Source organism: Equus przewalskii, chromosome 4, assembly GCF_037783145.1.
Source record: "Equus przewalskii isolate Varuska chromosome 4, EquPr2, whole genome shotgun sequence".
Classification (NCBI taxonomy): Eukaryota; Metazoa; Chordata; class Mammalia; order Perissodactyla; family Equidae; genus Equus; species Equus przewalskii.
This window is the reverse complement of record NC_091834.1, coordinates 104,794,923-104,819,142: the sequence shown is the minus strand read 5'-3', so window position 1 is coordinate 104,819,142 and position 24,220 is coordinate 104,794,923. Positions and strand designations below refer to the sequence as shown.

Below are 24,220 nucleotides of genomic sequence, written 5' to 3'. Positions count from 1 at the left end.
AAAGTATATCAAACTGAGAGTGAAAAGACAAGCTATAAAATGAGAGAAGATATTGGCAATACTAAAATGGACAAATAATTAGAATTCAAAATATTATAAAGAAATTGTAGATATTAACAAGAAAGCGACAAACAACCCAAAAGATAAATAGGTAAGAGACATGAACAGGTGGAAAGATATTAACCTCATTAGTAATCAAATATATGCAAATTAAAACCCACAGAAACTTTGGCAAATGTGCACCAGGAGGCATGAACAAAAATGTGCATAGCAGCTCTGCAAATAAATTTAAAAACTAACTAGAAATAAGCTGCATATCCATGGACAGTAGACTGGATAAACATGTGACATATTTGTGTAAGAGGCTACCATATAAAAAAAGATTCAATAATAGCTATATGTATCAATATCCATAAACATCACAAACAATCTTGAATGTAGAAATCAAGCAACGAGCACATACAACATACAGTAACAGTCAACATATAAAGTTAAAAACATGAATGATATATTGTTTAAGGATCCATAAGTATGTGGTTAAACTGTTTCTAAAAAGCAGGAGTTGGGGCTGGCCTGGTGGCGTAGTGGTTAAGTTCTCGCACTCTGCTTCTGTGGCCCGGGGTTTGCAGGTTCAGATCCTGGGCAGGGACCTAGCACCACTTGTCAAGCCACGCTGTGGCAGTAAGCCACATAAAATGGAAGATTAACACAGATTTTTAGCTCAGTGACAATCTTCCTCAAGCAAAAAGAGGAGGATCAGCAACAGCTGTTAGCTCAGCACCAATCTTCTTCATACACACACACACAAAGCAGCAGGGAAGCATAAAGAAAATTCAGGGCCGTGGTTATCCGGTGGGGGAGGGGGCACAAAGGATGGCACTCAGTCTGCCACCATCTTGGTCATGGTCCTTGCTGAGTGGAGGGTATAAGAGTGCTCATTTTAATATTCTTTACACTTCACATATACTCCGTTTTTGTAAAGTATTTCATTAAGATACAAAAATGCAACTGAAACAAAAAACAGTTAAATGTAGAAAACAGACAAAAAAATGTTTGCCACCCCCTGGGGAAGGGGACACACACAGTTTTCTTTGTTTAGTCCTCCTCTAAAAGGGCTCTGTGCATCACCCAAATGGGAGGATCATACTGGACACACGTTCCAGCCTCTCACAGAAGGCACATTTTATTCCCACTGGGGTTTCATGCCTGCTCTGGGGCTCTGACGGCTCTTCTAGGAACCCGCAAAGATTTCAGATGGAAATACCACAGTTAGGTCAATGTTTCATTTCCTTTTAGGATGCCAGCAGGGAGAAAGATAAGGGTGTTAGATTAATTACACCAGAGGCTGTATCAGGAGACAGCCAGTTTCTAGATATTGCAAAAAATTTCTTATGGGTGGTCTTGAATACAAATACCATCATTCACAGTAATAAGAACACTTTGTATTTTCAGGACATTTAAAAGATTCTCAAAGACTTTTCATAGACATGAACTCATCTGGTCCTGAGATAAGTCATTCTGGCTTTTCAGCTGAGGACACTGAGCCCAGATGTCCGGTTTGGGGCAAAGAAAGAAGCAGGGGCGTCAAGATGTGCGTTTCAGTTCCCATACCGTCCCTAACAGGTCATCTGGGGCAAACTACTTACATTTTCTGAACTTCTATTTTCTCTAGATCTAGTGAACAAAATGCCTAGCCTGGTCACTGGGGCACAGGAAGCCCTGAATAAAGGGTTGCTGTTATTACTAGTCATCATGTCCCAGCCTACGCAGCCGTGTAGTGACAACTCGCTGTCTGAAATCCAGTGCTTCCATCAGTTCAGGCTGTCTTTTTAGTATACTTTATTGCTTATAGGTTAGATCAGAGAAAATCACACAAAAATGGATTAATACTGCATAAAACATCTACCAGTGTGGGCAATGACTGCTCACCCAGGCATAGAAGAAAAAGAAAACAAAACAATTTTGTAACATCCTGATCTTAAATTTGATTTGAACTCATTGGCCAGGACCAACTGCCATGCAGCTGCCTCTGCCGGGAAGTGCCTGTCGACCTCACAGACTACAGGTGCCTTTTGGAAGCGAAGGTCTCACCAGGAATGCTCTAATGACTGGTGATTTGATATGTAACACACTCTTTTGTTATGGGCCTGGTGATTAAAAACTTAATCTCAGGGATCCTTTGTTTTGTCATGAAGTTGGAGTTGTGACCGTGAGGCTTCAGAGTTTATTGAAGAGGCCATCTAGTCCCCATCCTGCCTGCCAGCATCTAAAGCCGTGATGTTAAAATCTGGCTGCATATGAGAAGCATCTGGGGAGTTTAAAACACACCAACACCAGAGCCCCACCCTGGTCCCTTTGGAATGAGCTTGGAGCCAAGGCATTGGTCTTTATAAAACTTAGTGTAGCTGAGTTAAGAACTATTAGTCTAAACAATCATTTACACCATAACCCTTTTGTTTCACTAAATGTGCACCATGCTGTTGAATCTTTGGCCAATAAAATTTAGGGTTATTGGAAGAAAGCATTTACAGACTCTGCCACCTCACTGGGAAATTACAAATATGCTGGCACATCTCTCGATGGCTCAGGAGGTGAGCGGCAGGCCTAGCAGCTGCTTGACAGACTGGCTTTGTTATGACACAGATTTATGGTTCAGATATGATTCAACAGGGATGTGGGGAGATGGCTGATGCTATATAACAATGAGATGAGCTACAGCCACGTTCTCTTGCGCTTCATCAGTCTAGAATAGCTAGTTTACTTTTCCATTAACTGATTAATTCATGGTTTTATTATTCTGTGCCTTTTGGTAGGATGATTTTTGGAGTCAACAAATCTTGTAATGCAGTAACACAGGAAATTTAAAAGACAGAATTCACTAAGCAAGCCCACCAAGAACCTTGTCCTGTGATTAGATTTATAGGAAATAGAGAGCAGTGACTTCTGAGGACATTTCAATGCCTTAAATTCTATTAAATATTCTCACTTCTCAATTAATTTAAAAAATATGAGCTTGTACAGCTACGGAGAAAATTAGTTTAATTAAATAAATACAAGTACATGCAATTATAATTTTTTTAAGTCTGGAAGTTTACTGGAATTTCACCGAGCCTGAGCTTGAACATGATGTCATGGGTAATTATGACTCATTTGGAGGCCAAAAAGGTAAAGATTTAAGGGAGATATGTCACAAGTTATGACCAAAGATGGAAGGTCAGCTACAACAGGTGAAAATGCAGAAAACATATGACACATGCACCTTGGGTTTATGCTTATATCAGAAAAGGTAATTGATTTTCACCTCGGGTAAATAATATGCCTTAATTGATTGCGTCTCTCATTCAACCTTTGAATACCTAGTCAATGCTTACTAACAGTCAAGTCTATACTACGGGGCTGAGAATACATTAGTGAGTAGGAGAAAGTTCTTACAGAATTTATAGTCTGCTGGGGAAGAAAAATAAGGCAACAGGACATAACTGCACAGTGTCATAAGCGTGGTGATGATGGTGACGGCACAGCGGTAGACAAGCAGGAAGGGCTGCTGGCCCGGTCTTGGCCGTGGTGTGAGGATCTGGAGATTTCCTGAAGGCAGGAGGGCTCAGCTGAGATGTGAAAGGCAGGCAGGTTTCAACCAGGCAAAGGAGGTTGGGGTTGGGTGAGGGGTGGGATTAGGAGTGTGTTCTGGACTGAAGGGATGGCAAGTACAAAGGCACTGAGCTGAGAGGGGGTCTGGGACATTTGGGGGCTGGATACAGTCCATTATGGCCGTCCTCAGCCTGGGAGGGCAGGTGGCTGCAGAGGTCAGAAAGAGCCTTCAGGAAGGGTTTTGCTCAGTGTGTTAAGGGGTTTGGGCTTTATCCCAAGGGCAATGCAATAGCGGAAGGATTTTACATAGGAAAATGGACATGATCACTCAGTTGCAGAATGAAGAACATCCTGGAGCCGGGTAGATTCAGGGAGGGAGACCAAGCAGCAGCTATTACAGGGATCCAGGTGTGAAGTGACGGCGGGAATGGAGAGGATAGGATGGATTTTCATAATACCAGAAAGTAGAATTCACAGACTAGTTGATGTCAAGATGGGGATGAGGAAGGCAGAGGAGTCAGGAAGGCTAGGTTTCTGACTTGGGCCACTGAAGAGATGGTGGTGACATTCACTGAGTAAGGATTACCGCATGGAGAGCCACAGAAACAGCAGGGAGTTCAGAGTATGGATAAGCTGGGTCTGAGTGCTGCCGAGAAGCCCAGCGGAGTACCCAGCAGGCATTGCTCACACAGGAACGGACCAGGAGAGATCCGGGCTGGAGGCGCAGATCTGAACACTCAGCAGGCAATGTCCGCTAAAAGTGTTGGCCTGGAGTTGGCTTACTGGCATGCATAATTCACATTAATTAAATCAGGCACAACTGAGGAAATTAAAACATAATTCCAGCTGTTAATGGCCATGGAAGCCATTATAGGAAAAACTAAAACCATTCAGATAAATGATTAGGTTTCTGAATTGAAGAACAAACAGAAAAATCAATGCACTAATTTGCTAGTTGTTCTTTATAGTAAAAATAGCTGAACTAGATTTTAGCCATGATCTACAGAAAAATAAACACAGTTTAAAACAAATAAAACTGGATCTGTTCTTAAATGGGTTCATTGATTATCGAAGCTCATGTGTATCATTGTCCTATCAAGAGTAGATATGTATGTTCTCCAGGAGTCAGAGAAGGAAAATGAAACCTCGGGGGCTGGGGGAGCAGCCATGTCAAATGGCAGAAAGACATCGGTATCGAGAAAGGTTCTCTTAAAAAGTGAGGTGTTATGGCTTTCCAATATTTGTAATTGATTTGCAACCATCAATAAGGGCTAACAAAATGCCATAAAGGAGGAGTCCTGTGAAGTCCATTTTGCAGAAAAGGCAGGAGGAATCATTTGCAAATAATTGACTTAGACGTTGCTAAAACATCTCCAAAAGTTCTTGGAAGCCTCTTGTTTCAAGCAAGTTAACTATTTTCTGTCTTGTGCTCCAATTTGTCTCCAGGCTGTTTACCAATCCAGAGGCAATAACTGGAGGACGCGTGAGGAACACACCTCAACGGGGGTCTGACTGTTCCCTCTGATGTTAGACCAAATGAGACCACCTTGGTGGCTTGGTGGGATAAGAACACGGGTGCTTTCATCCTCTGAAATTCCTGTGAAATCCAAGGAGTCCTGACCCTCGTAAGAACACTCAGTTTGGCCTGTTCTTCTTGACAAGTTTTAATAGTGAAAACTCACATCTTTGTTTTGAGATTTTTCATGGCATGACAAACACTTTGAGAAAAAAATGTCTGACTCAAAAATCCAGAATTCCTTGCATGGTGTTGCTCATAATCTGAACTGCTGAGTTAATTAAGCGTCAGAAAAGTTGTTAAATCTCAAAATTTTTAGAGTAGTTTAACATCAACTTTTTCCAATTTCCATGAATTTTGGACCTTATGCCCATAAATCTGACATTTAATTTTACTTTCCCTTCTGGATATCATTCATTTAACAAGGATTTCTTGAGGACCTGTACTCTGCTCAATACAGAGCGATGGGCCATGGAAGATCAGACTGTAATGAAAAATATTCTCTGTCCTTGAACAGCTTACATTTGGTCTGGGAAACAAAGGTATTCAAAAGTGAAATAGTTGAATAGTAAAACAAGGAAGCCTGTGATGAAGTGCTCCGGTAAGCGGGGCTGACAATGTCATGCAGTTTAGAGGAAGAAAAAGTCATGGTTATTCTACACAGACGAGGAGATGGAACCATTACTTTGATATTTTCCACTTGTGAAACATTTTAGGAATTATGATAAAGAGGTGTCCCTCCACCCAAATGAGAGAAGTCCACAAAGCAGTCTATAAAAGCCCATTACGGGCACTAAGGAGAATTCTTAGTGTGGATCACCAGAGGCTGCCGGAAAAAACTCCAAATTTCCAGAACCTGCTCTCTCCACATAATGGGAAAGATGGGTTTGCCCCTGGCTGCAAACGTAACTGTGGCCTCCACTCTCCATCCTAATGTCCAAAAAGGGTATTTTAATTTATAACTGCCTTGTTACATTATCTAAGGAATCTATCAGTAAATGCACTCTTTCTTAATGTAGAACTCTGGTCCTGCTTTTAAATTCTATTTGATGGATTATCCTGAAATTCTCTAACCTAATATTGCCAAGGCTGATGTGGGCACCCTTCTAAATTAGATTCTTCATAAGCAATAATACACTGCTGCCATCACAATTGCATTAGGGAAGCTCTGATAAGGAAGAGAACACGGCTTACCCTCACAGACCAACATGCACATGACTAAGACAGGCCTGGTTTTCAACCCTAAGTCCCCTATTTTCTTCATTTTGCTTTGGCTCACAAGTGAGTTCTGGAAAATATCTCGGAAGGGTTTGCGGCAGAGCCAGGGAGAAAGGACACGTGCACTGTGCTTTGAAACAAAGGAATTAAAAGCACTATCATCCCCGAGGACTGGTTTATTCACGTCTATACCCCAAAGTCACTGCATTTCACCCTCCACACGCTCGAGCACGTGTCTGTTGAGTGGAATTCCTAAACCTCATAGCTGACAATAAGTTTTCTTTTCTTTTCAATTTTTAATGATTATATAATGTTGTCGTATCCAAGAAACTTTCAGAAGTGGGGAAAGTGCCCATAGTGTGGCCAGGCCAAAGAAGTCTCTTTCTCGATATGCAAACGTATACCAATCAGTTTAATTTTAGTCCTAATATTATTTAATAGATGACATACTTCCCATGCTCATATACAGCTTACCTAGTAGTTTTTAAGGGTTGTATAATAGCCCATCCTGTCAACGTACCATACTTTACCAAATTGCTTTCCTATTAACTTAGGATAATTATAGCTTTTAAAAATTATTATTATAGATAAGAGTGTTATGAATGCGTTTGGTTATATCACGTTTGGCTTTTCTTTAAAAGTGATTTCTGTGCTACAATGTAGGAATGTCTTTATGACTTTTACTACACATTTTTGTATTGTTTTAAGAATGCGTCTTCTCTTATGCCCCTACCTTACATTCATATGACATGACAAAAGTTAAAAAAAAAACTCCACAATTTACTGTTTCCATTGTTTCCCTCACTTCCTCTATAACCCAACAATTATGAAGCTGCTTTTGTGTTCTGAAATCTCCACATGTTCAGAGAGCCTGTGGTCTAAGGAAAAATCCCCAATCATCTCTTCCTAATTCTCCTCATTCTTTAACAATGATCACCAGGTCCTTCTGCTGTCCTGCCCCATCCATTCACGTTATTGGCCAAAAACTCAGCTTCTTTACTCGAGTGCAAGTGAATGTTAAAGTGATTGAGTCCTACGGGGCCGTGAAGTGATAAGATATTGTGTTAAATTTGAAAGGTACCCTTGATGAGCTAGTAAGCTACTCACTAACCTGGCTCCATCCATTACTTGAGGATACATAAGGCGATTTTCACGCCAGCGATATTAATTTCTTGGCTACTGTCATGGACTTCAGTGCCCATGATGAATGTTTTTACAATGAATACCAAATTAACCCAAACTGATTAGAGGCTTTTATAAGTTATTAATGGGATGTCACTTCAGTCTGGTCCGTTCCATGTATGCGGCATTTCACTAAATAATCTCCTCTTGCTGGAAAGATCAATCTTTCTCCCCTCAGTGGACTTGTCAATGGTGACAGTACGCTGCCTGCCCCCTTTGTTACTTAGAACTGGGTGAGCAATCATGCCCTTGGGGACGGCTGTGACCCAGGGGAGGCTGTTCCTCCCATTTCTGCTCAGTTCCCTGGTGGCTGCCCTGTAAGGAGAAAGAACCGCTGACCAGCTGGAGCTCCCGGGTCGGGGTGGTCTGCTTTCCCGGAGGGCTGGGAGGAGGAAGCAGGAGGACACCCAGGCTTTTGTTCTAGTTTTTTTCTCCCAGCTTTATTGAGAGATAATTGACACATAACATTGTGTGAGTTTAAGGTGTACGACGTGTTGATTTGATACACTTCTGTATTGCAGAATGATTACCCCCACGGCGTTCACCTCATCCCGTCACACAATTGCCATTTCATAAGTCAGACAGAGAAAGATAAATACTGTATAATATCACTTATCTGGGGAATCTAAGAAAGCTGAACTCATAGAAACTGAGAATAGAGTGGTGGTCACCAAGGGCTGGGGGGTGGGGGAAGCAGGGAGATGTTGGTCAAAGGCACAAACTTCCAGAGAGAAGGTGAATACATTCTGGGGATCTAGTGCCCAGGCTTTTGATAAGGGACACATTCTCTCTGTTCAAGGGATAACTTCTGCGGTGGCATCCGAGCAGGGGCATTGATGTCACTTGGTCAAGGCCTTTTCTAAAGAGACAGACACAAACCTACACAGAGCCAAAGGTTTAGAGGAATAGGAATCGATGATGTGTTTTCTGAACAGCATCCCTTATGCCCTATGAATTGGAGAAGAGTCAGAGAAGAGACTGAGCCCTTAGGGTGCCCACTCAGATGCCCATGGACATCCTGCATCTCCCTGCTTTATCAAGTGCAGCCTAACTCACCTTCCGACACATACGGACTTTCACTTGATAAAATTCTTATTTTTCTTCTCATTCTCTACATTTTGGCTAAGCCAAGTAATAATCTTAACAGCAACAACAACAGTAAAAGCCATTATTTATTGAGTCCTTTCTTTATACTGGATTCTAGGCCACACACTTTAAATAGATTAACTTAATGCATACAGTGATCCCCACAAGATACACATAATTATCTCCATTTTACAGATGGGGAAACTGAGGCTTTGAGAGACTAAGCATCTTAATCAAGATCGTGCCTTTAGTTAAGTGCCAGAACCAAGATCTGAGTGTGGCCCTTTTGATGCCAAAGCTTTGTTTTTATTATCAGCCCTTGAAAAACAGAGCAAACTAAATCAAATGTCCTTTTCCTTCTAAGGCTCAAAATCAGGACCTTTGGATTCTGAGACTGATGAGATGGCCATGACACCTCAATGGGGTTTCTGGATAGGGGCTTCTAGGTTCCAAGTTGGGTCGGTTCCTGGGTTCCTGCTGTCTCGTTCCCTGCATGGGGCTGGTGTCCTGGCTGCGGTGCTGTAGGCGGGCCCCACCCCGTCACATTCTTCTCTGCACTTTGTCATGCTGAGAGCTGACTGTCCTCCTCTCGCTGCCAACCCTTCACAGTCGCCACGCCTGAGAGATGCCCGAAGCAAATGCACTCCCCTCCTCAGACCTACTGTCCACCTGCCCTTTATTCCATTTAACAAAGTGGTTTGGTGTTTCAAGAACAATCTCTCCATCTAGTATCTTATGTCGAGTTATTGACATTTTGGTAGCATGAATTTTTACGATGTTAATGGGTTACTTTTAAAAATCCTTTTTCTTTAAAGCAGAAACCCAAATGCTACGAAGGGACCCAGTGTGGGAGCAAAAAACATTCAGCTCGGGTTTTTCTGAGTCCCTCACTAACTCATAGAAAAACGTGTCAAAACACTGCTTTGGGAGGGGCGTGTGAGCCAATGCTCGTGAATAGGGGAAGTAAGACCCTCACTCTCTTTCACTGCTAACATGTTAGAAAGAAAAATAAATACAATATGCTGTTAAGTAGACAGAAAACCAGCACTGAGACACACGGACTCATAGAAAGTCGATTTTTAAAGTTTAGTTTCCTTAGAATGGTCTGTCCTTCGAAAACCACGGCTGTAACGTCACAGGCCCAAGAAAGTGGACACTCGCTGAGGTGGGGGATGGCCTAGGACCACGTAGAGGTGCCCCGTGAGGTAACTCTGAGAACACAGGTGTGAAAGATTTCCCTGAGGAAGGAAAGCCCGAAGGATGTGTGGGTCGGAGCGAATCAAGCATGGCAACAGGCGGCCTGCCAGTCCCTGGAGGAGGTGCAGACTGCAGGGTCTTGGCTGAGACTTTGGCTGAGAGCTGAACTGGTCCGATGGGAACACCATCAAGTGAGCACGGATTGGCCGCTGAGAGGACGAGGCCTTCGGGAGGGCTTTGTCCCAGGTGGCATTCTATCATTGAGATTGGAGGATCCCAGACTCTTGGTTAAAAACAAGGTCAGCACCCACGTGGGGCAGTCACCCATCTCCTGCAGCTGCTGCTGTGGACCGGACACATATCTTAACCAGAGTGGACGGAGATGCAGTGGGAAGCATTGAGGAATATTTCTGAGGGGGGGCAGAGCACCACGAAGCAATCGCTGTCACTGAGAGCTAGTAAATGCGGTGATCGGGGCATCTTCCATGGGAAGCTGACGTCGCTGAGGAAAGAACCACGCCTTTCTCCTGCATCTCCAGAATCTGGCAGAAGGTCTGGAGCACAGGAAGTGTTCCACAGGAATTGAGGGAAACAGTAACAAAAGAGTGAATAAAATGAATGTCGAAACTGCATATGCAAAAGGACTGGCCTTCCGGGTCCTTTCCATTGAGCTGGCTGACAGGCCACAGCAATCGTTGATCACATCTGTCACTCCAGGGAGTTGGGCAAATGCTTGAAAGTCCAGTCTGCCCTGCACCTGAGACCTTGTCGGGAGGGGTGCTGCCTGAACCATTTATGAAAGAGCAACATAAACAAGGATTCCTTGACTCTCCTCGCTAAGTTATTCTATCCTTGACTTTCCCTGGAAAAGTATCCTAGCGTCTAACAAGCCATATAGTCAAGCAATTCTTCATAAAGTCTAGCTGAAACCTCCCTACTTTGGTAAAGATAATGTATTTAATTTTATTCTCTCGTCTTCAGGGAGACATAGACCAGCTCGCTGTTATCCCCCCCACAGCCTTCCACGTCCTGGGAGATTATGGGAAGTTGGTTCCTCTTCTGAGCGGGAAAGCAGAGCCTGTGGGCATTCCCCAGTTTTCCTCCCTCGGGTTGTTGTCATCCCCACCACTGCTCCCCGAGGACAGCTCCAGCCCCCGCTCCAGCAGGCTTCCGGCTAACTGCTCCCCAAGGACAGCTCCAGCCCCCGCTCCAGCAGGTTTCCGGCTAACTGCTCTTCTCATTCCTCATCTTTCACATTCTGAAGCTGTCTCTGCACTGACTTCCCAATGGACTTATTAAATATCTCTTTCAAAGCTGCTCATTTATCACCATCGTGGTAGCAGGCCAAGCAGAGAGAGACCCATTCTCTTTGTCTCTGATCTTCTGAGTATACCAGCAAAGATTCCAGCCTCGAATTCTTAACGTTGTCTAACGCTCTGCAGTCATATTTACGAAAGTGACCACAGCACTTGGTTCCAAAGGAGCATATTGTTATGTAACAAACTGACGTAAGTTCCTGACGCCTCATAGTAAGCTGCGAAGGCACCTAAAGAGCTGTGCCTCCAGCGTGTTGGGTGCCTTAAGTGCAAAGAAGGCCAGTGCAGCTACCCTCAAAGCGTGTTTGTTTTTCTTAAATGTCTCTAGCAGAGATGACCGATAAGAAAATGAAAGAATATTTCCAAATAGACAATTTAGTTGTATTGTGGGTTAGCAGAGACAAAACCTCACATAAACAGACAGACACACGTGGGGGGCAGGACTTCATGAAATGGTCAAAGAAAAGAAACTCAGAGGGGTTCTCGCTTTAGGCAGAGATTCATCTGCAGAGGATAAGCGGAGAAAGATAGTAAGGAGAGAAATTTTGAAATAACATGTTTCAATGTAAATGTTTCTGTCTACTGACTCCATACAGATTAAGAGGAAGGGGAAGCGAGGGGGAGGCACCCACTCAACATTTTACATCTGTTTTCTCATTTAAGGCTGTTTAATCTAGCCAAATCCATTTTCCTATTTCTAGGCTCAGTAGATAACGTCAAATTCTGCAGACAGCCTGGTTATCCACCACGAACAAAGACCGTGACCAGCACCATTTCAGAAGCCAATTTCCGGCAGAATGGAGGCCTCCCTCGGTTCGAGTTTTTCCCTGTCCTCCGACAATGCATGGGCCAGGCAGGCTGTATTTATTACCTATGGTGTGATCGGAAGATCTAACAAAATTTACTCTAAAAGGTAAGAGCCACTAAGTGGAGGCCACATAGAAGCATTGGAGAAAACGCCTTCAGCCCACTTCTGGTGCCGGTGTCATCTTCCTGTGATTTACGGGGTTCTTGAGCCAAAGGCATTGCTGAAATCACTCACACAAGGAGGGGACGATGCTCAGAAGCTCTTTGGTGAACTTTAGCTGCAGCTGTGTTCTCTGCTCCCAGAGGAGAATTAGTCATTTCAGTTTGACTCATTATAATTAGAGTAGATTTCCTTTGGGGAGCAATATTTACTTTTTTAAAATAAAATGGCAATGAGGGAGTTGTCGGTGTTTGAACAGCCTGCTGGTGGGTTGTGGATTTCCTGTGCTGAGCGAGTGCATACTGGGAGCACCTGTCAACATGGGCTGCTCTCAGGGCTCAGGCTTTCCCTGGATGAGGACAGCCAAGAGAGCATACGACCCCCTAAGTCAAGGGTCAGCAAACCACAGCCTGCAGGCCAAAATACCTGTTTTTGTAAATAAAGTTTTATTGGAACACAGCAATGTCCATTTGTTTTTCTACTGCCTACAGCTGCCTTCTCTGTTCAACAGCCAAGTGGAGTAGTTGAGACTGAGACCAGCTGGGCCTGCACAGCCTAAAACATTTACTATGTGGCCCCATACAGAAAAAGCTTGCTGACTCCTGCTCCATCATAAAGGATGCTCTCTCAACAGAGTTATATTGCTTAGCATACTCAGTACAGGAACCATATAATAAAAATCCCAAAGTTCAAAAAAGTTTAAAAACTCAAAAATTCCATGAGCACAGTAGTACTTTTGGCACTAAGCCCAAATATTAACAATTACTACTTAACTGAAACTCCATTTCCTGGAAGCAGGAGGAGTCAAACTTCCCTTGCTGTCTGTAAGATCCTAAACACACACATGGATTCTGGCTATTTGCCTCCATGCAGTTGTTTTATGTTTAACTTGTCGAGGACCACAGAACATGTTCACTGTTTAATCAATCCATCCATGCATTCATTTCTGACCTCCACAAATATTTACTGAGCGCCAGGCGCTGTGCTGGGCACTCAGAATCCAAGATGAAGAGCGCTGATGCTGGGACTAAAGGCCACCCAACTGTGGAGAGACACGTCACCATGCAACAAGAAATCGTACGTGACAGGAGTTTGCATGGGGGGGGCATGGGAGCCGGGAGAGGGCTACCTAGCGGTGGGGGGAGGGGAGTCACGGAGCTCTCTCAGAGAAGCTGATGCCTAATTTTGTTGTTAGTTATTCCTCAAAAGATTGAATATGATAACTTCTGGAATCACCTAACCCTCCCCTGTCCACCGGGAGCGTCACATGAGAGTGAAGCCAATTGTCCCTGAGGCAGCAATGGCCACAGACAAGGAAGGGGCTGGCCTGACAAGTAAGGAGTGGAGAGTGACCAACCCCACTGCCTCCAGAGCCCCAACTGCCTCCAAGTTCCAGGGATACTTCTAAAGCTTGTGCACGTGCATGCACACACACACCTCCTCCTTTTGCACTTGTGGGCTAATTTTTCTTTAAATTGCAAGCCCTTTCCAGAAGGCAGGACTAGGTGTGCACGACCCCTGTTACAGCGCCTGGCCTCACATGAGCCAACAGTGAGGCGTGAGTCTACAAGCTGACTGATAACCACCAGGTGACAAGGAAGGAGGCAGCAGGTCTGGAAAGAGACCTTGACCAGTGTTCAAGTCACAACGTCCTCCTCCTGTGACTGCAAAGAGGGTGGACATTGACCACTCGGTAAGGTTGCCCATTCCCCGTGCTCTCCCGAGTGGCAGGATGAGGCCAGGGGGTGACCCTCCAGGAGGATCCGTGGAAAACGGGGAGGGCCCTCTGTGGCGGGCTTCAATCATCGACTTTCTGAGGGGTTTGACGTCAGCTATTAGAGACTCAATCACAAGAGCCTTGAACGCTCAGGGCTTCCACAACCTCCCATGAAACTTCAGGTTTTCCTTGTGTGAGAGTTGGTGCCTTTGAGGAAAGAGGAATTTTGCCTCCTCGTGACCGAGTTGATGGATTGGGGTCCTCCTGCCCCATCAGCTCCCAACATCCTCCCCACCTCTGGTCACGTTCTCACTTTCATCCTCATCTCACTCTCTGACTGCCACATTAGGGACACTAGTGATAGCTAAAGTAGTTTTGTGGCCTATATCCTCCTGTTCCTTTACACCAGTTCGAGGCAATGGTTTTAATATTCAATCAGGAAAACAGAATTGTATATTGGGAAAAATAGGAGTATTTCAATTCCCAAGACAGTAGGCAGCCTATCCAATACCATCTCTCCACAAATTTTTTAAAATGATCATTTTCTCTGTTGTTTTACGAAAAGAGAGTTTTTAAAATGCAGCTTTAGTTAATCAGCTTAAAGATGCAGAGGAAAATGGTGACTTGAACGCAGCAAAAATGCCATTTGATCTTCAAACTATGGGACTTCGATGCAACCTCTTCAAATAAAGCTAAAGGGAACTGATAAATATCATCTTGTTTTAGACAAATGCAACATTCGAGTTGAACAAACCTGAAAGATCCTCTTACCAAAGCTGTCACTCACTAGCTGGGCCGGCTCACCGGGCCTGACGCCAACTGAGCGGTCCAGATCAGCTAGTTCGTGAGTACCCAGGGTTAGAACCCTCGTCTTACAACCATTTATTCCGAGCCTTTTTATTACACCATCCTTGCTATTCACAGTTTCTCCAAACACCTTAGTTTTGCCAATTTGGGTGGGAATCCACGAAGATGTCGGATGCAAAGCTGAGAGGCTGCAGAAGCTGTGGGGAACCCTGCGTGTTGATGCTCCTGACAGGGAGCCCAGCTCCACTGCACCCAACAAATCTACCTTCTTCCTAAAACTGTCCGAAGAAAAGAGCCAGAGTTCCAAGAACAAAACAAAAGAAACTCTCCATGTCCCATGGTTCTGATAACTCCCACTGGCAGTCCTTCTGACGAGGTTTATCTGTGAGTTCACAGTAAGTCTGTGGTCTACACACAGCTGCAGTTAGGGACCACTGGAAGGAGATTGGATATGGGACCCAAAGCATATGCCATTCCAATTTCAAGAGAATTCTTTATCCAAAAAGAAGTGCCCAGTTTACATATGCAGATACCCTGGTGGACTTGCCCCAAATTTAATTTACACATACGCAGAGACTGAGTACAAGGAGACGTATTCATCCTATAAAAGGCAAACTCCATCAAAACCAAAACATGGTCAATGAACTTGATTTCCTTACCAGCTGCTGGCCTTTGGGGCCCCATCCTGCATATTGAAGTTTTGCATTGCTGACTTCTGGTGGATCCAGACTTTGAGGGTCCCTGAAAGAAAAAAATCAACAAAGCAATATGGTGGGAAACAAGAATTTAAGATGCTATACCTTACTCCTTTCTCCTTCCACTGCACCAATTTCAGGAGCTTGTGTTATTAGATAATATGTCTCATTTGGCCTCCATTAGATTTCTTCAGATGTATATAATTTACATGAAGCTGAAATAGGCCCACCACCACTTAACCCAAACAGTAAATATTCATCCAGAGAGAACATGCAGAGAGGTGTGTAGATCAATTTTGAAAATATCCAGAATGGTCAAAATTAAAAAGAGAAATGCACAGCTATGCAGCAATAAATCCCCCCAAAGTACAGCTCCAACTTTGGCTGTCCTGGCAGGTAGGTTTTTTCCTAAGCATAATGCCAGTCATTCTGACCTTCTAAAACCAGTGCCCTCAGGACAGAGTCCACCCTTCAGTTAGTGATGATAGGGAGGAAGGAAGGGAAGCAGAGGGAGACAGAGAGAGAGAAGGAGTGAGGGGAAGATTGAAAGTTTTTTTCTTATCAAACATCACTTATATTTTTCATTTTTAATTTATTCACATGCAAAATACCACACTAACAAAATCCTGCCTATGTACTTAAATAAAGGTCGTAATGAATAAAAGTCATAATGAAAAAATCTAACTTTTATAAGTTTTAAATATTTCGTATGTTTTGTAGCTACCACTGTCTACAACATGTAGAAAAGACTGATTTTCACATTTCTTTGGGATGATACCGTGCCCCATAAAGAATTATACCCGTGTTCTGCTGAACAGGCCAGACTCCGTCAGGTGGCTCCCTATCACTTGGCTATAATGTTTGTTATGCAGAAGACAGAGCTGTGCATGCGCTCCTTCATCTATAGAGAGACTATGGTTGAGTGGTCTTTGGAAAAGGAAGATGCTGTATTTTAGGAGTTGCTTGAATAAAGGAGATGAGGCAAGAAGGGAAGGGAGGTGAGGTGGGTTGAATCAGCAGGAAGTTCTAAAATAACTGATTAATAATAGGACCAGGATAAGACAGAATCCATGGAGAGTAAAAGTTGTTGGGGAAGCTGAGCTAGTCTGCAATGCAATGTTGTAGATTGCGTCCCTGGGTCTGGAGAAGCCAGGGAAGCTTGAAGATGGGTGATAAGGTGCCGAGTAAGGGATGAGAGTGGCAGTGGGAATCAGCTAGGAAGGCCGACACAGGGCAGTCAGAAGAGTAAAGGGGGTCTTAACAGTCCGGGTTCCAAGTGAATTCTGAGAAACCCTCCCATTTGCATGCTTTTAATGTTTCAAAGTATTTTCATGAACATGGGTGATTTCCTCTTTAACCTGGGGTACAGAAAGTCTTTCTAAGGATGACCCCAAATCCAGAAGTGATAAAATGAGAGAGTAATAAAATTGACTACATAAAAATTTTTAAATTTTTGCATGACAAAAACATCACAAACAAAAGACAACTTACAAACCGGGAGAAAATATTCATAACATATACCATGGACAAAAGGCTAATATCCCTAACATATAAGGAATTCTAACCTACTGAGGTTACAAAAGACGAAAAAAAACCCAACCAGAAATATGAGAAAAACACGTAAACAGACAATTCACAAAAGATATAAAAATGATCCTCAATGTACCAAAAAGTACTCAAACTCATGAAAAATTAGAAAAACACAAAGTGAAACTGCACTGAGTTATCATTTCTCACCTATGCAACTGGCCCCCCCAAAAGAAAGAAAAGTATGATGCATTGTGCTGGTGAGGCTGCAGGAAAACAGGTGTTCTCGTACTTTGCTGGCAGAGATGCAAACTGGTACAAGAAACTTGGTGATACCTAATAAAACGCACAACTAACTTCTGACCTAGAACACTTCCGAGAAGATACACCTCCAACAATACAAAAATGCATAGGCAGAAGGTTATGTTCATTGCAGCTTTGTAACTACAAAATATTGGAAACAATATGCGGTTGAATAAACCATGGTACACTCATACAGCGGAGTATGGTACAGCTGTACAAAAGAATGAAGGTCTCTATAAAATGATATGGAGTTATGCAAAGCCCAATAGAGTGTCTATAGTATGTTATCCATCATATAAGAGATATAAGAAAATATATATGTGTCTCTTCATCTGTGAAAAGAAGAAATACAGGAAGCAGAAACCAGAGAACAGAGATTGGTAGTGTGTAGGGGGTGGGTGGAAAGAAGGAGGGTTTGGGAAACGGCATCACTGGGATGAGGAAGGAGGAGCATTTTCTGGTATATTTATTGGTAAAACAGTCTATCTTAGACCATAGTAGGGTTTCACATCCTCTTTACACATTCCAAAAATAAAACAAACAATTAAAAACAACCAGGATGTGAGGGAACTCATAATGGAATAGAAACACTGACAACAGCACAGAACCGTATTACAAATGCAGTGCAAAACTACACTGAGGGGGTGGGGAAGAAAAGAACCGACACAAGCAACTTGGGCAAAAGCATCTTGACTGGATGCCATGGAGATGAAGACAAAAGGAACTGCTGTAATGTAGTGACTCCGTGCTTCTCAGAGGGCTGGCAATCTGAGACTGCTTTACAGAATTAGCCTATTATGAAATATCAAATATCTTGGAGATAATGAGAGCTGGGTTTCTCACTGTTGGAGAAAAAAGTTATAAGGAGAACGGGGAGGCTAAAAGAAACTGTGTGATGCTGGGTTGGAATCAGAGGTATCAGTACAAACTCATGGTTTTTAATGTATACACAGAGAGATCCAAAATATAGATATGTGTGTACCCACAGGTTATACATCCATATATATCTTTGCTCTGCTCGTGGAGAGGCCCAGTAACAATGAGGACACCCCGTGACCATAGCTTGGTCTCTAAACACCATCTTCCAACAAAAAAAGTAAATAAGACTCCTAGGAAAAGTCACTGTATCCAGGCTGGAGCAGGAAAAGTACGGGGTGAGTTTGGAAAGTAAGGACATACTCAAAAAACATAGAGGCTTGTTGAAAGAATGCAGAGGCCAACCTAAAGAAGTTTCTCATGAACAAAGCCGGAATAATTTGAGCAGCAAAATAATTAATGACAGTATCAGGTTAACTCATAGAATAAAATAAATATCCATGAGTCCATATTAATACAGATAAGTAATCAAATAACTAAACAAAAGGGGGAGGAGAGCCAGCTCTTCTTCACGATAGAATCCAACTGATAAATGCAGAAGGAAGGAAGGAATGAGCATCTCCCGTGAAGTAAACCACAGCAATGAACGATGCAGACAAGAGCCACTAAAATTAGTGGGTGAAAGTCTGGAGAGAAACAGAATTTTCACAGACTCAAAGTATCTTCCCCAAGATATTTATCAACCACAAAGGGGACAACAGCAACTTTGCAGTGGAGAAACCTGGCAGACAGCTGCTTGAGACTGAGGGTAGTGTCACCAGAAATTAGACACATCGACATCATGGACCCTTCGGTGCGATGCCCCAAGAAGGAGAAAGCATCATATATGTGATGCTTTTGCCAAAAATGCATAACTTCACTCCAATCATGAGAAAACTTCAGAAAAACTCAAACTGAGGCATGCTTCACAAAATAACTAACCAAGACAAGGAAAGACTGAGAAAATGTTTCAGACTGAAGGGGACCGAGAATAAATAACATCTAAAGGAATGTGGAATCCTGAGACAGAAAAAAGACATTGGTAGAAAAATTGGTAAAATTCAAATAAGGCCTGTAGTTGAATTAATAATATTGTACCAACGTTAATTTCCTGTTCTCGATCATGATAGTGTGATGATAAAATACACTAACAGCAGAAGAAGTGAGGTGAGGACTATAAGAGAATTCTTTGTACTATTTTTACAACTTTCCTTTGTCTAAAATTACTTCAAAATAAAAAGCTAAAAAGTTCCAAAGAATTTTAATAGCTTATATCTCATTGGTTTTAAAAATTACTATAGAAAGGAATGGAAAGTTAGAAAATTTCCCTCCCAGCATACTGTGATCTTGATATTGAATTTAAAAATATTACTTCCATGTCTAGCACAGCATAGGCACCCAATACATGCATTTGAATAAACAAACAAGTGAGTAAGTATCGGTGAGCTATGGAGGTGGTGCTAAGTAAAAGAATTTTTGCAAGTTTAAAGACAAACCTAATGGATTCACCTGGCCTGGGCTTATTTAGAATTTTCCAAGCACAGAGGGCAGGCTAGGAGACCAGAAAAATGTTTAAATTCCATAGCTTTACTTAATATTGAAATTCACTCTGTTAGATTACAATTTCTAGCAGGTGTCTTGGATATTCCGGAACAGCAGGAGATTAACACTCTTTAACCTAGGTGTGAGTTCCCATCAGTGCTCACTGGAAACAGACTCTCAAGCGGATAAAGTGCTCAGAAGATTGCAGCTGCACCAGGGCGGGTACGCCACGGTCACACATGCCTGCCAACTTTATGACCTCTACTTCTCTGGGTGTGGGAGACCTTTACTCCCTCTCTAAAGCTGCCCTGCCCTCATCGCCTTCATACTAGACAAGTTTCTACAGCACGAAGGCAGCAAAGTAATAGGAAGAACCACGGGCGAGCGATCGGAAGTCCGGCACCCGAACTCCAGCTTCACGACACAGATCACGCGGCCGGGGCAGCTCTCAGACGGGCCTTAGTCCCTTCTACCGAAGAATGGGGATAATAACTATTCTTTGCCCCACAGAACGGTCATGAAAATCAAGAGAAACAGTGAACATTACTTGATAAACTCTAGCACACTCTAGAGAGGTAATTGTTTTTATTTTTTTCTAGCTAGTGAATCTCTCTCTTTCTCTTTAAACTAAATCAATGACTCCAAGATGCCAGAAGTGAGCTGCCTCCTGAATCAGCACGATTGTCGATTGTCGAAGGAAAACACCAGGGTGTACCTCACACAGGCGAGGAAGCTGGGATGTGGGGGAAAGAATTCCAGGAGGCTGTAAATTTAAATCTGAATTCTGCCACCAACTAGCAGTGAGGGCTTGGGGCAATAGAGAAACTCAATCTGTTTGTTTTCTCGTGTATAAAATAATAATGCTTGCCTCATAAGATTGGATTCATCAACACACTGTATATGAAAAAACAGAGCTTACCTAGTAGATATTCTGCAAATGCCAGTTTATTCACTGGTACACGTAAATATTCAAGTCGATCATGCACCACTATCTATATGTAACTTTACAAAAGCTCCAATAATTTATCAGATATAAGGACGAATTTACTCCATAGAACTCAGCAACCAAACCATGGCCTAAATTCCTGTGTTAGATGGGAGCTTGAGTTTAGGACCTCAGCCCTCAACCATGCCCTCCTCATTGGTTTCTACAAAATAAACCTATATTTTTGCACTGGAATGTCATGGTATCAGATTCTTATGCTTTTGGGTTAAAAGCGGATTTCAGGGAGATCTCTTCCACCTTCCCCTCCATGTGGGGGTCCTTTCTCCAATGACTGACTTGAGGGTCATTCATCGTCTGCTTAAACCTCCCATTGAATGGCTTCCCTTGCACAATCCTTTCTCTGCCCCAGCCGAGTAAATGCCCAACTTGGGTTTGTGCTCAATGCGTGCCCCTCACAGAAACACGTAGACCACTGGCAACTACCAGGGAAAAGCACAAAGCCAAATGCAGTCTCTACCTCAGCTGGACACTAACCCATCTCATTATTACAACCAAGTCTTGGTTAGTCATGTTCTTCTCAATGATGATTCCAATCTTTCCTGCTCTTTGCACACCCCCTTTTATCTACTGCGGCCCTTTCTCTGAGCAGATGGCCACACGTGGCAGACAGGGCAGAAAGGCACTGTTCTGATCACCTTCCAGGAAGAACTTACTGTTCAGCTGCAATGTGCATTGATGGCGGTTCACGTCATCAGAGCTGGCTTCAGTTTCAAGCACAGGTCATTCTCTCATGCGCCAGCTCAGTGACTGAGTACGGCAGGGGTCCTGGAGCCTGACATGTCCACTAGTGCGGGGTCCTCCACTGGGCAATCTTTGCTTGGAGCTCCCTGTTGGGTTGTCCCATGTGGCCAAATCTGCATGAGTCTGAGGTCAAATTCTGCTTCCTTCTGACTTTCCCTTCTCAGCTGTCACATTTGCGCTGTGGCCTGAAGCCTTTCCCTCCTAACCTTGCTTGCTCCCCCTTTTGTCTTTCACAGGCATCGCTCTCAACAAACCTGCATGTTCAGCCTTTGCTTCTGAGAAGACGCAACTGGCACCCAGGCTCCCTGCCACTGACACAGCTGCTCCCTCCACCCACACATTTAGGCATCCGTCCATCCCACCTCAGTCTCAGAGCATGAGGCATCCCCTTTCCTGTCTAGGCCAGCTCCTCCTTCCCTCCCTCCTTTTCCATTCCAGCCTAGAACCATGAAATCCCTTCCTTTCCACTTACCCTTATGGAAATTTTTATTTATTATTTTTTATTACTAAACTTTATTTTCCAGAGTAGTTTCAGGTTTACAGAAAAATCGAGCAGAAACTAGAGCTCCCATAGACCCCTCTGCCCCTGCCCTCAGTTTCTTGAGTTACTAACATCTTGCATTGGTGTGGTACATTAGTTACAACTGATGCACCAATATTAATACATTATTATTAACTAAATTCTGTAGTTGACATTGGGGTAAACATACATTGCCTTGCATGTTCCATGGGTTTTGGGAAATGCATAATGTCATGTAGCTGCCATTACAGAATCATACAGAAGAGTTTCACTGCCCTACAGATGCTCTGGGCTCCACCTGTTCGTCCTTCCTCCCTTTCCTCCAACCCCTGACAACCACTGATCTTTTTACTGTCTCCATAGTTTTGTCTTTTCCAGAATGTCAGAGTTAGAATCCTACTGCCTTTTCAGATTGGCTGCTTTCACTTAGCGACATATATTTAAGGATCCTCCATGTGTTTTTGTGGCTTAAACTTTTATGTAGCTTCAGCCTCCTCCAGGATTTGCTCAATCTGCTCTTTCTATCTGCATCCTCTCTCTTTGTTCTTACTCCTTTCCTAAGGCTACTCTCCCATCTAAGTACAAAACAAGTGAGACAAAGGAAGGAACAAAAAACACCTTAATGGACACAGCTTCTCCATCCATTGACGATCCACCCCTACTTGTCTTCCCACCTGGACTTAAGTAAGTAGATCACATGCAGTGGTCATTTTCTGACCTTCCACCCCACCCTCAATCCATTGGAATGTGCTTCCATCCCATTGTGAAGCTGAAACTGCTGTCTTGAGATTTTCCATTAGCATCGAATTGCCAAATTCCCTCTCCGTGGGCTCTTCTTCCTCTGCCTGCTCTTTAGAAGGGAGCATCCTGGGCTCCCGAGAGCAGCACCCGCTCCTCTCATCCCACACGCCCCCACCCCAGGCAGTCTCCTTCACCGTCATGGTCAACTACAATTCCTATTCTGAGGAGCACCAAGACCACATCCCTAGACCAGGTCTCTCCCCAAACTTCAGACAGTGTACAGGACATCTTCATGTGGACATCCCACCAGTCCTTAACGTTAACACGTGTGAAACTGAGCCCTGTCTGTCCCCTTTCTTCAGTGATGGCATCACAACCCACCCAGGCATGCAAGCTAGAAACCTGCTGCAGGCCTCTTGGAGGTCAACTAGCCAAAGCCACGTGTCGTGTCATGGTCAAATTGTGTCTCCCAGAGAGATATGCTGAAGCCCCAACTCCCAGTACCCATGAATATGACCTCATTTTCAAATAGGGTCTTTGCAGATAAATCAATTGATAAGGCCATTCTCAAAGGGGAGTGGGGCCCTAATCCAATAACTGGCGTCTTTATAAGAAGAGAGGACACACAGAACAGACACAAAGGGAAAATGCCATGTGATGATGGAGGCAGAGATTGGAGTGGGGCAGTCACAAGCGGAGGAGCGCCAAGGACCACCTGCATCCACAGAAGCTGGAAGAAGCAAGGAAATGTGGCCCCTGCAGGTTTCAGACACAGCATGGCCTCTGACCCCTGGATTCCAGACTGCAGCCCTCCAGAACTGGGAGAGAATGAATTTCTGTTGTTTTAAGGCACCCAGTTTGTGGTAATTTGCTACTGAAACCCCAGGAAACTAACATGCCCTTCATTTCTCAGACGAATGGAGGCCCCAAGTGGATAAGTGATTAGTGCTTAAGGACACAGAGCTGATTAGCTTTTGTTTGAAGATTAATCTCCTGCTTTGGTCAAAGGGAGAAAAGGAAATCTCCAACTGACTTAAGGAACAAAGTAGAAAAAGTAAACCCCGAGGGAGTTCTATCTGCTAAGGCTCTTGCTGCATCCACCTCACGGTGGTTCCTGTGGAGCAGGATCTTCTCCCAGGGCAGGGGTCCTGGGCGCCACCTTCCAACATGGAGGACCACTAGCAGTGCTCTCTGCCCTAAGCCCAAGACATTTCATTGTCATCAAATGATTTCCCATCGTGGACTGGATTATTCTGAAATTCTTAGGGGGCTGTGTGTCTGTGTGTTTATGTGTGAGAGAGAAAGAAAGAGAGAGAGAGAGAGTGAATTAAAGACAGACAGAGAATGAGAAAGAGAATGGATGAAGGTATGTATTTATTTATTTTGGGGTTGGTTAGTGTTCTCGCCCCATTTTTCTATCTTTCTTTTTAGTTATTCATTTATTTTAAAGAATCCATGGCAGGCTCTGTGATGAATCATCTCCAGAGTGGAGATGGATTGGTAAAAAAAATGATTAAGGAAGAATAAAATTATCTGGACTTACTATATCTCAAAATAATCATGCAATCCATTCTGATTTTGCTTATTTGAGCAATAAACAAAACAGGGCATAAATCATGTTGAGTTTTGAAGAGTAAATTAGTATAGCAAAGTTTACTCATTTATCTTCCTAAGCTAGTTTCAGGAATTGAAAAGC

At 43.4% G+C, this 24,220-nt stretch overlaps 1 protein-coding gene across 6 annotated transcripts in view; it reads right to left on the bottom strand.

The window, feature by feature from the left end:
* Nucleotides 1-24,220, bottom strand: part of DPP6 (dipeptidyl peptidase like 6) — a 987,445-nt gene that overhangs the window by 171,015 nt on the left and 792,210 nt on the right. For all 6 annotated transcript variants that reach the window (XM_070616959.1, XM_070616961.1, XM_070616964.1 and 3 more), the window contains one exon: nucleotides 15,254-15,335. In XM_070616959.1, coding sequence (XP_070473060.1) covers nucleotides 15,254-15,335 — 82 coding nt within the window. The remainder of the gene's footprint in view (nucleotides 1-15,253; nucleotides 15,336-24,220) is intronic.